Raw genomic sequence first — 14,064 nt, 5'->3', positions numbered from 1 at the left:
ACAACATACAAGCGCTTCGCAATTACGCCACAGAGAAGATGGGGGACAACTTTCTGCGGTTTTGCACGTCTGCTCTGCCGGTTCAAAGCCGCGTAATGTGGGCCGATGCCGGGGGCAGTCTAATCACCGGTTGCGTCGGTCACGTGGGTTGCGTGGTGGAGACATCCGTGTCCTGCCGTCAAAGCCGTCTTTCTTGCAAGGAAAACAGGTAAATGCTTCGCTGCAAGAATGAGTTAAAGGTGACGAGCTGCTTTATAGCATTTAATTAACCGCTTCGGGAACCCTTTGCTTCGGAACGGTTTCAAACGTACGAGTTGGATCTGCATAATTTTTAGCAGTTACACGGCCATCGTATGCGACGCAATGTGGGCGAGCGTTTTACGCACAACTTAATTACCATCAACAACAAGGTTTATTAAACCCGACTCATTTACAGAGATGTTACAAGGAATTCCGGAGTGTCTTTAGAGGAGGGACACTGGTGTCGCAGGCATACGGTTTCATGTTCGTGGCCGCGGGTGATACGCCGCTTGTTTGACATCGCGTTTGCCTCCCTTCTGTGTTCCAACCCTCTGTGAACCAGGGTCAGCTGTTGACGCCGCTGGACGCGTCACTCCAGCGAGGCAACCGCGGCTGTGCCAAGTACTTGCGCCTGCACGGCGCCTTGCCCTTCTGCAAGATGACCGACAGGCACGATATCGACCGGTGGCTGGAGCACAGGTGCGTGTGTTCATTGGCGTAACCGGACTATATGCGTTCAAATCTCCAGTTTCAGGAAGCCCAATTCTGCAGAATGCTTCATTTACCCAAATAGTATCGACTCTCCAACACATATTTAAAGAGCCTCATGGAATTCATACCTCTAGGCAATGAAGTGCTGTCTACCTCTTGCCCGATTTAACAAAGTTTCGGGAACAGATATCTGCACGGTTATGGCATAATAATCAATGTTCTCGCCAAGTTAAACGTGAGTGGAGGAACCATACTACCTTCGCAAATAATTCCTTAACAAGTGCAAGAAAGTGTTATAGCTATATGTGGCAAGATTTCCGAGGGACCAGACACATCCGGGCATGCTTTCAAAGTGTGGGATTTAATTACAGGCAAAATTAGATTCTTATTGCTCTTGCTCGAAAGAAGCAGCTTCGCTGGAAATTGTGTTACGCTTCTGCAAGATGGCAGAACTCTACTGTCCCGTCCCCCCTTTCTTTCTTTTGCTCTTTAATTTGCATAATGTTGTTCACACATTAGTCTTTTAAGTACCCCCAATTCACCAAAGAACTTGTTTTAACGGAATAATTTTCGCGCCCCACCTACTTCTGTAGTATACTGGAAGAAACAAACATTGACGAGAAAGTTGCCATTAGAATTTAGTGAGAACTCCGCGACTTTAAGCGCTCTTACATCATTCGCAGGTAACCAGCTATTATACCACAGGGCACAGAGACGACACGAGCAGCAAATCACATTATAGAGTTTCAAAGGAGGCCTGAAGACTGCTCATCTCAGGAAACAGTGTAGCCGATGCCGCAGTAAGATAGACGCATAAAAATGACGAAACGTTTGATCCCCCTCATTGATCTAATAAAGTGCGCCTGCTGTTGAGAAACGTCCCCTGGTGAGTTAGCACGAACATCGAATTTTATCAGCAGTCAAAATGTTCTGAACTATTCTTTATTTACCTTTCATTGTATACCATACCAACCAAATCTTAGTGAGAACAGGCATTATAACTTTAATACACTGTCTATGGCTTGGTACTTCACATAAGTGGCACCTTTTGTGTAGGGCACAATATGTTGCTAATCCGCAGTGCACTCGCGACTACGAGGACGAGGATGTTTAACCAAGCACTTCCCAAGTACATAGGACATGACACTGCAATGTCATGACATGAGGTATAATTTAGTGCTGTGCAATATATTACATCATCGGCAATTCACCATATAAAAGAGTACCTGGCCCGCAGCTAACAACGGTGTTACGAAAACGGGCGCCTGACACTTCAAAATCTTATTGGAGAAGCGCAACATCTTACGTTTGCCCCAGATAGCGAATTCTGAGCCTCATGTTACAAATATGCGTAAACACAACACATTACAATGTATCATGCCTGTTTACATTTGATATAAGCAGGTAAATAATTTATACATAGGTAGGCATCTGCGCATACTTGTGCTGGTGTCCTTGTCCGCGAAACTGCGTACAAATGTGAGCGCGCCTACTGGCGCGTTTGAGTACTCTCTTGCTGCTGTTCTTTGGAACCATCCATGTCCACAGCTCCTAACTGTACTTTCATTTTACTGGCATGTCGAACTTTGCGTCTGTGTTCGTTCTCTTAGGCTATCTTCAGTGTTTTTCATTGTGTACTTTCCATCTTAGATATACGTGGCGAGGGATAGCCAGTGCCTCATGATAGTGCCAACCTGTCCTGGAAATTAATGAAGCATTTTTTAAAGAAACAGGTCCTCTTTATCTCGCTTCTTATCAACCACTAGTTCACATGAGCACGGTTTTGTGAAAGGCATCCATACTCAGGCTCGTAGATGCGTCGTTTTGAGTGCCTTCCTTGCACCGTTTTCTGCGTCGCGCAGCTTCAGCATCAACAAGCTGCACAAGACCGACCAGCTTTGCGACTCCGAGGCACCACCGGCGGTCTCGGGACTGGCGCCCGAAGATCTGCAATTGCTCGACGCCAAGCACGTGCAGACGCTCGAGTCGTCGGTGCAGACGGACTCCGGTTACTTCGAGTCGCGTGAGTATCGGGCGTCCCGGCAGCCAGGCGACGCGGAAGAGGCCGTGACGAAACAGGGTACCTTCATCGAAAGCGGCCGCACGCTTAAGCAGGCCATAATCACCAACGTGTACGTGAGGACTTCCGGAGGCGCGAGAGTGCACCAACCCAAGCGGAAACGGGCTGGAGGTGGGTTTCTTTTGCCTTCTTGATATAACGCTCTCTTGTGTGTTTCTTATTCGATCAGGTCTGTCCAGAGTCGTCGTCGTCGTCGTCGTCGCCGTCTGTGTCCAACGTGGCACGCTTAATGCAGAAAGGTTTGCACCAGTGTATCGCACCTAGTGGAGAAACCACTACGTAGTTTAGCGATGTAAAGTTATGGGACCACTAGACGCGGTGGCCTAGTGGCTATAGCGCGGCGCTGTGGATCTCGAGGTGGTGGGTTTGACGCATGTCCCGGTGGGGGCCAAATGCAAAAGTGTTCGCCTACTTAGATTTATCTGGACGCGTTGTGAACCCTAGGTGCCAAAAATTAATTGAGACACGCTCCCCCAGTGTACCCCATAGCAAGGGCGTTCTTTTCGCACGTAAACCCTCACATTTAATAAAAAAATCTCCGTAACTTTACGCGTTGCTGACATTTGTTAACCCCACAACCATGGCAGCGAACGCTTGAGGGTTGGTTGCCACGCATGCCCTATGAAGTCGCATGTACCGGGTGATCTATCATGCACTGTGCAAAACATAAGCATTCGAAAAAGATGGGATGTCCGCCGGCGATAGCTATCGCTACGCTTCACACAATCTCCGTACTTACTATAAGGTCACTATCTTGCATACCTATAGCGTTGTGCCCGCTGTTGTGAACAACGTCAAAGTACGAATTAAAGAAAATACGGTCAGTGGAATACGAATCGAGGAAAGTTGATATTAAGTTGTCGACCCCTCCGGTATGGCCCAAACAACTGCTGTCACTTTCAGCAGTAATTTGCCTGTGTGGTCCGGTTGCACACATTGTAGTCGCAACGACCAGCATACACTTCACAAACAACGATCTCTCTTGTTCTTCACTTCATCTCACTTGCGTCACGCCTTCACCCGTTATCAAAATTGTGGATCTTCTAAACGCAAGTGACATGTATTCTGGTTATGTAATTATATAGCCGGTATTGATTCTCCTACTGCTATTAGCTTGGAAAATAGCGCGCGCATCACCTAACCTTACACCAGTAAGTCTTGTCGTCCGTCACCAGTGGTCACGGGTTAACGCCCCTAAATTTCAGGAAAGCAGACAGTTTCTGTGAACGTATGGCAGCAGTGTAGCGCTAAAAATTATTGTTGGAACACTGCAGGCCAGTTAAGCAAACTCTTGGTAATGTGATGCGCCGCAAGCTTGTAAGTACATGTTGGTATTTCGTTTCGCTTCCATATCATAGGAATAGAGGCATTATCTTTACATTCACTTCTAGACGCAGGCCGCCATACGAGCGCCTCCATTTCTTATGGTGTTTACCGTATGTGGCACACACACGTCAGACTGGTGTCCATGAACTCCACATTCAGCAGCAGGCACTTAAGTCGGAGCTAGAAAGACCGCACTGCAAATGTTTTTTTTTTTATGTTCAGAAATTCCTTTGGCGAAACCGATAAGCTCGTTTGTCTCACTGAGAGTGAAATGGAGTTTCTTGTTAAAAACAACATTCAGTCTTGTGACTTCAAACCTGTGGCCCTGTGGCTTCTTTTTCGCAGCTTCCAAGGGGAAAGCTGATGGCTTTGCAGAAGGCAGCGAGGGAACAGAGGAGTACTCCTCATCAGGCGAAGAAAAGAGTACGGGAATGCGGGAAAGCTCTCGACAAAAAACTGGTTCTCGGGAGCAGCATGCGGAGCTCAAAGAATCGAAGAAAAGGCACACCATGCTCGATTCGTCCACGACACATCGGGTCGTCGAAGAGGTCATCGTCAAGAAGCAGGACGGCCCAGAGGGACACGTTGTGAAGAGGATAACGCGCAGGCCTTCAGGTGATGAGGGCGACGAGGTCAGGGTTACTGGTGAAATGCGCGACAACGTCGAGACGACGCCCGAGGGTTTCACATCCGTCACTTTCAGCGAGCAAAAGAGTAGCGAGACCGGTCGAGTATCTTCCGAAGACGACGCCAGGACAAGGTTGATGACTAGAGAGGCGGCGGCCGCCCGCACGCTTGGAGACGTACCTGAGAGGACGTCGCGGCAGCCATTGAAGTCCCCTGCAGTCATCAGGGCGGCCGAACGGTTTCTAGGCCTTCTGTCAGCGCGCAGGAGCAGGAAACAAGCTGATCAGACTTCTCGAAGACGTTTGAAAGAGCCAAGTGAAACACTTACATTAAGCGACACAAGGATTCGTGAAGAATCTGAAGCAACGGAATCAATGATCGATGAAAGACGGAAAAAGGAGAACAAGGTGGCACGCTTCCAAGAAAAAGTGAAGCAGACTGTGAAGCATGTTAGACAAAGCCCCAAACGTAGAAGTTCCTCATCAGGACGTAGCAGCTCTGAAAGCGAGCCTGCAAAGGCTACAAAGAAAGATAAAGCTTCCAGAACCAAGGGAACTGTTCGAAGTTTGTCCAGAGAACCCTCCGGAGGCCAGCAGCGTCGGCGAGAGGCGGATGAAGTGGAAACGAGGAAACAGAAACAGGAGAAGATGTCGCGACGGGCTGGTAAAAGTGGGGGGGACTCCGTAGCTGCTGTTAAGGGTACTTCAGATCAAGACCAGAGCGCATCAAGCGACACTTCAAAACAGAGGAAAGTGAAGCGCACTGATGCATCAGTACCCCGGAAACACAGCGCGAAAGCGCAGCCAAAGGACAGCGCATCCGCTAAGAAAGATAGTCGTAGGTCTGCTAAGGGCTCTAACGGAAGACATTCAGAAAGTAATGAAGAGCCTTCATCGTCGGCCGAAGGGTCAGACAGTGCCGGAGACGACGGTGAAAAGAAGGAATCGAAACACGTAATGCCCGAGGCCAGGACTGCACGAGAAACTGCAAGCCGGGACCTTAAGGGTGGCAAAGAACTTAACGCAGATGAGCGACTAGAGAGTGCTACTGGTACCAAAATGCACCGGGAGTACGAGGAAATCGAAAGCCACGCGACCATGGCAGAGTTCTTCAGCGAGACTAGCATGTCTGATAGCGCTTTAGAACATCGCAGCGATAGAGTCCTCGCGAGACATGAAGAGGGTGCCACAGAAGAGACATTAAAGGAAGAAAGGGCTTCGAGGGAAAGGGCAATTGAAAAACCACGCCCTCCAGAAAAGGACCAGCAGGCCAGACATCTAGCGGAACGCAAGAGCACCTACGAAGCTAAAGGAAAAGACAGGTCCCCAAAGCAACTTCGAGAAGAGGAAAAGGTTAGAGGAGCAAAAAAGGGCTCATCTCGTCAGAGGGACACAGATCTTGGAGACGAATTCGATAGCCAAGCGAGTGAGAAAGCCGCTACCGATGCAGCAGGACAAGACGGGGGTGCTCGGATTGAGGTTTCCGAGGGCATCTTGTCTAGTAAAATCAAAAGACACCGCGCTAAGATCGAGGAGAGGGTCGTGCAGGAAGCGTCGTCCAGTGAGTCTCTTGCGGAAAGCACGAGTGAACGAATTGAACGGAGTGATAATTCGTTCACAAAGCGAACAGTTTTGGAGAAGAAGCTGGGAACTAAGAAAGCGCAGTCAAAGAAGACCGAAGTCAAAACTGACCTTGAGTCCGAAGGTAAAAAAATCAGTGAGAAAGTGATATCTAGCAAGAAGAAAGTAAGAACAACGCCGGACAGGTCATCTAAAGAGCGTCATGTTGAAGATAGTGGCCCCTCGGAAGAAGAAATAATTTCAACTGAAGTCTGTGAGGAGGAGATAATTGAGAAGCATGCTACGGAACTTGACATCGTCGAAATCTTAGAGACAAAGGCTCCTGGTAAGGCTACGACTTCCAAGGATGACGTAACAGCTAAAACACCTTCCAAGAGAGACCAACGTCAAAAACGTAAAGTCAAGCATAAAACGACCGACAAACATGACGACACCGGTGAAAGCGGTGACAAGGCCAAAGGTAAGAAAGAGGCAAACAGTGGAGACCCTGTGGTTCGCGATGATAAATGGGATAAACGGGGAAGTACGGATGGTTCTATTAGCTCTAGTGTAGAGCTGGAGGCAGCACGAGAACGTTTCGAGTCCTCTCAAGAAACATTGAGCGTCACAAAAGAAACATCAAATGTCCACTTAAAGGAAGAGGTCACCTCTGAAGAAACGCTTAGAGAAATCAGCAAGGAGGAAATTGTAGAACACGCATGCGAAATCACCGTTGCAGAGGGTGAGCCAGCAGATTCCACTGCAGACGTTGCCGGGACAGAAAAGGTTGAGGAGGATGCTTCGATCGAACAGGACAAGACAACAGAAAAAAGCAATGTTTCCAGCGCAGTTGCCGAAGCCGTTATAGACCTGCACGGCCTTGTTCCGCATAGATCTCCCAGCAGTCAAGAGCAACTTGCGTCTGAGAAACAGTCAGCGCCAAGGGCAGAATACGATCGGGAAGAAGATGCGGATTCAAAAGAAAGTTCTGCAGCTAAAGTACAAGTGAGTACAAGTGGTGAACACGCGTCTGAATTGAAGAAGCCGCACATCCCGCCAGTAGTAGCCGAAGCAGAAAAGGTTGAGAAAGATGCTTCGATAGAACAGGACAAGACAATAGAAAAAAGCAAGGTTTCCAGTACAGTTGCCGAAGCGGTTATAGACCTGTACAGTCGTGTTCAGCGTACATCTCCCGGCAGTCAAGAGCAACATGCATCTCAAAAACAACCGGAGCGAAGGGTAGAACCCGCCCTTTCAGAAGGCGCGGATTCAAGGGAAAGTTCCGAAACTAAAGAGAGTCGCCAGGGTACGAGTGATGAACACGAGCCCCAATCAGAGAAGTCGCATATCCCGCCAGTAGTAGCCGAGGCAGTTAGTGACCTGTACACTCACGTAAAACAGCTGGCTTCAGCCAGCACGAGTCCTAACCAAAAGATCACGCCGATGCGAGACTCTGCAACCAGCCCAGTTTCAGGGCCCATTACTGTAGAGACAGCGTGCGGACCTGACGACATCGGTTTAGTAGACACCGCCTGTGGTACTAGGCAGTCTTCGATCGAAGTAGCCGAAAAGGCTGTCAGCCCTGAAGAAGAGTACACAGCAGAAGCAGCTTGCAGCCCTGTTGCAGAGGAGACCAATAGTGTCGCGTGCAGTCCCGCTATGAAGAAAGTAGATGCGTCGTGCAGCCCTTCGGAGTCCGTCGACCAAACCATGCAAGACGCTACGTGCAGCCCAGTTGCCACCGACGCTGCAAAGGATCGTGAGAAAACGGACACTGCCTGTAGCCCAATACTTGAACTTTCCGATGGCGTACGAGAGGTGAAGGACGCTACGTGCAGCCCTGTCACAGAAGGTGCTCAAGCTGAAAAGGCAGACGCGGCTTCTAGCCCAGCTGACTTTACAGTGGACGCACAGAGCAGTCCGTTGGACATCGCTGTCGAACAAAAGGACAGCACTTCAAGTCCTGTAATCGCCCTGTTCCGGCAGGACGAGTTGATCAGTCCCATGATAGTAGAAGTTTGTGACAAGGAGACATGGACAGGACCACCGGATGACCAGACTGCGGACGCGTCGTGTACTCCCATGTTTCTCGGCGTAGAATCAGCAGCCGCTGAGAAACAGGAAACAGCGACATCTCCCGTAAACCTACAATTGATGAGAGATGAAGAGTGTAGTCCAATTGCTGCTGACGCGGCAAGGGAGACCAGAGACGCCTCCTGCAGCCCACCGGATTTCGGCCTTATCGCACCCGCTGATGAACGAGGACTGACAAGCGTTGCAGTTAGCCCTATAAGGGCAACTGATGGGGCGCTCGACAAAGCTACAAGCCCACAAGAGACAGTTTCTGTAGTGAGCGCTGGAGTCAGTCCATTCGCTCAGGCAGTTGGCGTTGAGCATGCTAGTAGCCCTCAGAAGGTTTATACGACGGACACTTCTAGCAGCCCTTTTCCTGAGTCGACTGGACCCTTTGGTGAAGGTCTGCCCACGGCCGCTACCACCAAACCCGTAACATTTGATATCTGTCTTGGCACTTCACCCGAAGATGAAAAGGGGGTCAGGGCTGAATTCGCTGACGCAGCGTGTAGCCCTATTGCTTTCGAATACTCTCGCTTGTCCCGTAGCAGCAGCGGTTCCACAGAAGTAGACATAGCTGTGAGGTCCTCGTCGCTAGAAGAAACCACGAAGACACCGATGACAGATATCACTGCTATACGAACTCTGGTTGAAGCTGGCACAAGTCCGATCGGTGAAGTGCGAACTGCTACAGCGAGTGATTCTGCCGGGGTGCAGGTGAAGCCGACAATTACCGACAGCGGAACAAGCCCTTTGATACAATTGGGACAAACGAAGGGAACGTCAACGGAAGACAGAGAAGCCCAGCATGCTCTGAGTGACAGTTGCACAAGCCCTTTGGAAAGAATCGCGCTCTCAGAATCAGCAGCCACTAGAGACGCCGCAAGTAGTCCGATCGAAAACGCCGATGCAACTACAGCCGGCAGAAAGCCACTCAAAGACGTGATCCTGCTGAAGAAACCGGTACCTCTGCGAAAGACGAAGTCGTGGGACACAATGGGTTACGGAAATTTGGACGAAACCAGACTCAAGGAGCTGTTGTTTCCCGAAATCAGGCTGCCTTCAGGCACTGACCAGCGAATGCCAGCCGCGGCAGTGCTCGCGTCGCCGGTTACGAACGGCGTCAGTCTGGACATTCGAAATGTGGACGAAGGTCGCCAACTCCAGAGGTTGCCGTCCATCGTCAAGACTGCAAGCACTCCTCCGGACACGGCCGCAGCAGCCGCTACAGGACAACAGATTTCAGCGAGAAACGGCGAGACTCCCACTGGCGTCTGCGAAAGCAGGGAGAAGAAAAGCCTCTCTCTGCAGCCGCTGGGCGCAAAGCGCCACAGCTTAACACAGTCAGATTACGACCGATCGCCGGAGTCGAGTGTGCGTAGCTCCGACTACACGGCGAACACTCTCAAGGACTCAGGCTTCAGCGATGTCGAAAAGCACGTCTCCGGAGGATCGTCTGCTGAGGACGAGGACAGGGCGACCGACCGCCAGGGCGTCTTGTCGGACTCGGCGGCCCACGAGTTGGAGTCGCAACGGCGGCGACTGCTGCACTCGAGGCGCATGATGAGGGACGGAGAAGACGGCGAGGCATCGCCGGGACGCGATGACGACACCGACGGAAGCGGGCCTGAAGACGGCTCAGGCTTAGGAGACGCTGCTTCCGAAAAGAGACGTTCAGTGGCCGATCGACGGGGAAGTCCGCAAAAGAAAGTCAAGACGAAGGCGAAAGGCCGAGGGGACAGTGGAAAAGAACAGCGTAGGCGACGCGGGCAGCCGGAGCTCCGACCCGTCGCGGAGGTCAAGAAGGTTCCGCAAGACCTGACCATGACAGTCCAGGAAAGCTTGAGAAAGTAAGTGCGTGGTGCACGCCAAGTTTTCGGCCAGACATGTAGACCGGCAGGCGATAGCATTCGTTAACACGCAGTAGCCAGTAAATTCGCGTATTTTTCGTGTGATATCTGTAGCGTGCGTCTCACACTTGGCGAATTTGGTGCTCTTAGCCAGGCTGCCAGGCAGAGCCTCAAGTGTTCATTTGGGCGCTGTGTCCTGTTGTCCTTCCCTCTGTCGCCGTCCGTGTGCGCTGTTAACCCTTTAAGATGCTTTACCAACTAGCCCACCGCTCCATCCTTGTGAACATCAATTGAGACGGCTAGATTACTTGGTTCTCACGCATCAAGATTGAAGTTTACCTTAACAGACGCTATTATGGAATGGTTTGCTGTTCCTCTGTTCATTCGCACTGAACTGAAGTATTCAAGACTCAGTTCTTGCGCCTCAGGATTGATTTGTAATTTGTAATCAGCGCTCATCTACAGAACCAGATCAACGTGCCCAAACGTACTCTGAAACACAGCTGAATTTATTGGTTTTTGCACCTGCACAAATTCTATGTGTTAACCGCTGGGAACACAGCGTGCGCTCCTGTTTACAAATAAATGCGCATGAGTCAGTCAGAGCCGCGACAACAACGAGGGGCTAGAAATTGTCTCGAGCTGAAATTCAGCAAAGCTGCCGGCCTTCTTGGCTGACCACAGTGTGACTGTGCTATTGCTTCCTCAGGTACCGGGTGGAGCGTCAACTGTTCAGCGAGCTGCAAGAGCTGAAACGACACCAGATCCGTAGCGGACGGACACACGAGAACGTTCTGGTGAAGCGGCTTGTGGACCGCTTCCGGGAGCTTGTCCTGGCTCCGGGCATGCGGGATTTCACGGGACCGTACACCTTCCGCAATTACGAGCGTTACCTCTATGGTAAGGGCCGAGCTACGCGAATTCTGTTTATAGTGTCATATGTAGATTACCTTTGACTGCACAACTTTTGTTTTGAATCCACTATGACAGTTAGCACAATTCGAGCCTGACCTAGATTACTTGTACAGGTTGAAGTTACATGCACAAGAAATGAAATTGCATATTATACTGTTCACAAAATTTCGGAAATTAGGTTTTCAGTTTATCGCTTTCCGGCCCATATTCCAATTTACGAATCACATCCGTTGAGTTCGCAATTCGCCTCTACTTGGAACGAATTCTGAAGATGACACCACTTTGGAAATAATCATTTCCTAAGTGTGCGGAGAAATAGGTTGGCATCCCAGTTACTTTTGTGCTTCAGTGCATACAACGGCGTGTTCTTTTTAAAACAATGTTAAGTGGAGCAACAGTGCATTTTGACCACGCGTTTGACAGCACACATCTCGAACCTGGTGTCATCCTCAGAATCCGTTCCAAGTGGATACGATCTGCGAACGCGCCGGCGCTACAATTCGTAAATTGCAATATTGGCCTTAAGCTAGTTAAGTACTTTCAGGACGCTTAAGCTTTGCTTTTAAAGGAAGCTTTAGCTCGGGTGCTCCTACCTAAATACATGTAAAAGGAGAATTCGTTTTTCTCAGCAACCACTACGCTAAATTTGGCGAGGTTTGTTGCACTTAAAAGAAAAATTTTAAATCTAGTGTCTGTTGGTTTCGAATTTCCGATGTAGGTCACAAATGTTTTATTAAGAAGTGGCAAAATTCGAAATTTTACAGAAAACTAAACTATCAAGCTTACAACGCCCTAACTCAGCAGTCAAAAATGATATCGCAATTACCTGAATTGCATCTAATAGTACATCCAAAGCGCACAAAATTGAAATGTTATACATGAATGTCAAAAAATTTGGTAAGATGGAAATACAGCTTTTGCGGAACCCTTGTACACAACGCAACGAAGTCACGTAAGACATAAAATGACATATTAAATTTGTCCGCTTTCAATGATCTAGTGGATGCCTTTTACAGAACCTCTATATCTGTTCTTGATGCAGAGCTATTAATTTATAAGATTAAAGCAAAAAAAAATTAAGTATAAGTATAAAACAAACAATGAGTTCTCTCATATACGTATAATTGTGCCTTCTCAATTTCTATTTTTTTTCTCTGTTTCTTTTGCAGGACAACTGAGGGACCTCTCAACGTCAAACGATGGCAAGGTACCACCGAAGTACAGGAAGGTTAGTTCTCTCAGACCTTTAGAATCTCTGCAGTTTTCTGACGGAAGTCTACGTATCTCTATATTCATGAGTTGTATGTTGGTTTCTCTCAGGCTGCTATCTTTGCACAAAAGTGATTGCATTTCCAAGGCATCACGTACTTCATTATAAGTTAAGTGCACCTTTCAAAACTAGGAGTTATCCATCAACAAATTGAAACTGAAGAATACATTGTTGCGCCAAAAAAGGAAAATAAAGACTTGGGAAGGAAGAGTACGAAAAGACAGATTGAGCGCTGTCAGCGCTCAATCTGTCTTTTCGTACTCTTCTTTCCCAAGTATTTATTTTCCTTTTTTGGCGCAACAATGTATTCTTTAGATCACAACCAACTCGCCCAGCAACAAGTTCTACTCGACTAAATTGAAACTGATCCTTCCGTGTAATGTTTTAGTGCTGCTGATTTGTTAGTTCTTCAGCAAAGGTAGTAATCCGCTTTGACAGCGGCTGTTACCGAAAGTGCTTTCAATATTCTGCACGATATGGAAACGTGAGCCGTTAAACATTCGGGTCCCTATTCTTTCGGCACTGTTCGGACGACACTACAGTCTCGCGAAATGTCTCAAAGAAGGAGGGAAGGTTGGTGCAGTTGCATACAATGTTTCAATTCCAACCTGCTCAGCGCGTGCGCAGAAGTAGTAAGTTTTCTCATTGGTTATCTCGGCAATATGGCGTCCTTGAGGATCTGCCACGCTTTCTGCGCTTTACTAGAGTGTAGCTTTACACACACGCACTGCGGACATCCAAACAAGATCTGTGTGCGGGCTGCTCATTGCTTAAGAAACTTGCACGTAGGAGTGCGTGTTGATTTACTTAGGTCAATACGCGCAGTTAAGTGCTTCTATGTGTCGCCTAAGTCGCAGTTTGCTTTCCAGTATACTTCTACACCGTGCCGACGTTGGTGATAAACATGTTGCGCATTCGTCATTTCCAGTCGTACCATGCACCCACCGTAACGGCCGCACGCCGAGGTCGTCACGCGGTGGTGGTAACGTCTCTCGGCAGAGACGAATGAGGCTCGTTCGCTTCATGCGTGGGCACCAGGTGGCTCTTTATTGCAAGACCCCGCGGTTTCCACACAGCCTTCCAGAGAATCTTCGAAGCTAGTCCCGCCGCATAGCGGCGACGATGTTGAGCCTCCTGTAACGCCGCCGCTCGTCCGGCTAAACAAATGTGTGACCGCAACACCAGGCCGACCCGGCTACGTAGGCGCGACGCGAGGTCCCCCGGCACGGGGCCGTTAAGAAGGAACGATGTTTCGCGGCGAACGGCGTTCGCATTCGGTGTGGAGCGCGGCCGTGTTCGCCAAATTGCCGAGGTCTCGATGGCTTCTCCCAGCGCGCGAGAGGAGGGTCAAGGGGCAAAGTTTGAGGTTTCCGCGCGAAACGTATACGCGGTCTCGGTCGTTGTCCGGTGTTTGTGCGTGCGTGCGTGCGTTACCAAAGATCGTTACCCTTACCAAAGATCGCAGTTCCCCCCCAGCTCTGCGGGTCCAAACGCCCACTTCGTCTGTTGTTTTTCGGCCTTTACCTTACGACTCGGAAAGAGAGAGAGAGAGTGGTGCGGGCATTACGTGGACGCCGGGCAGGAACTCACGCCCGCCTACAAGCAGCATACATGCATGCGTGCGCATCCCCC

The 14,064-nt window shown here is 49.4% G+C and overlaps 1 protein-coding gene across 1 annotated transcript in view; it reads left to right on the top strand.

Moving 5' to 3' along the window:
• Nucleotides 1-14,064, top strand: part of LOC142588749 (uncharacterized) — a 62,132-nt gene that overhangs the window by 37,267 nt on the left and 10,801 nt on the right. The window contains exons 8-12 of the mRNA XM_075700568.1: nt 584-720; nt 2,595-2,923; nt 4,484-10,247; nt 10,957-11,147; nt 12,332-12,390. Coding sequence (XP_075556683.1) covers nt 584-720; nt 2,595-2,923; nt 4,484-10,247; nt 10,957-11,147; nt 12,332-12,390 — 6,480 coding nt within the window. The remainder of the gene's footprint in view (nt 1-583; nt 721-2,594; nt 2,924-4,483; nt 10,248-10,956; nt 11,148-12,331; nt 12,391-14,064) is intronic.

The sequence above is a fragment of the Dermacentor variabilis genome, chromosome 7 (assembly GCF_050947875.1).
Source record: "Dermacentor variabilis isolate Ectoservices chromosome 7, ASM5094787v1, whole genome shotgun sequence".
Taxonomy (NCBI): domain Eukaryota; kingdom Metazoa; phylum Arthropoda; class Arachnida; order Ixodida; family Ixodidae; genus Dermacentor; species Dermacentor variabilis.
This window is presented reverse-complemented; position numbering and strand designations above follow the sequence as displayed.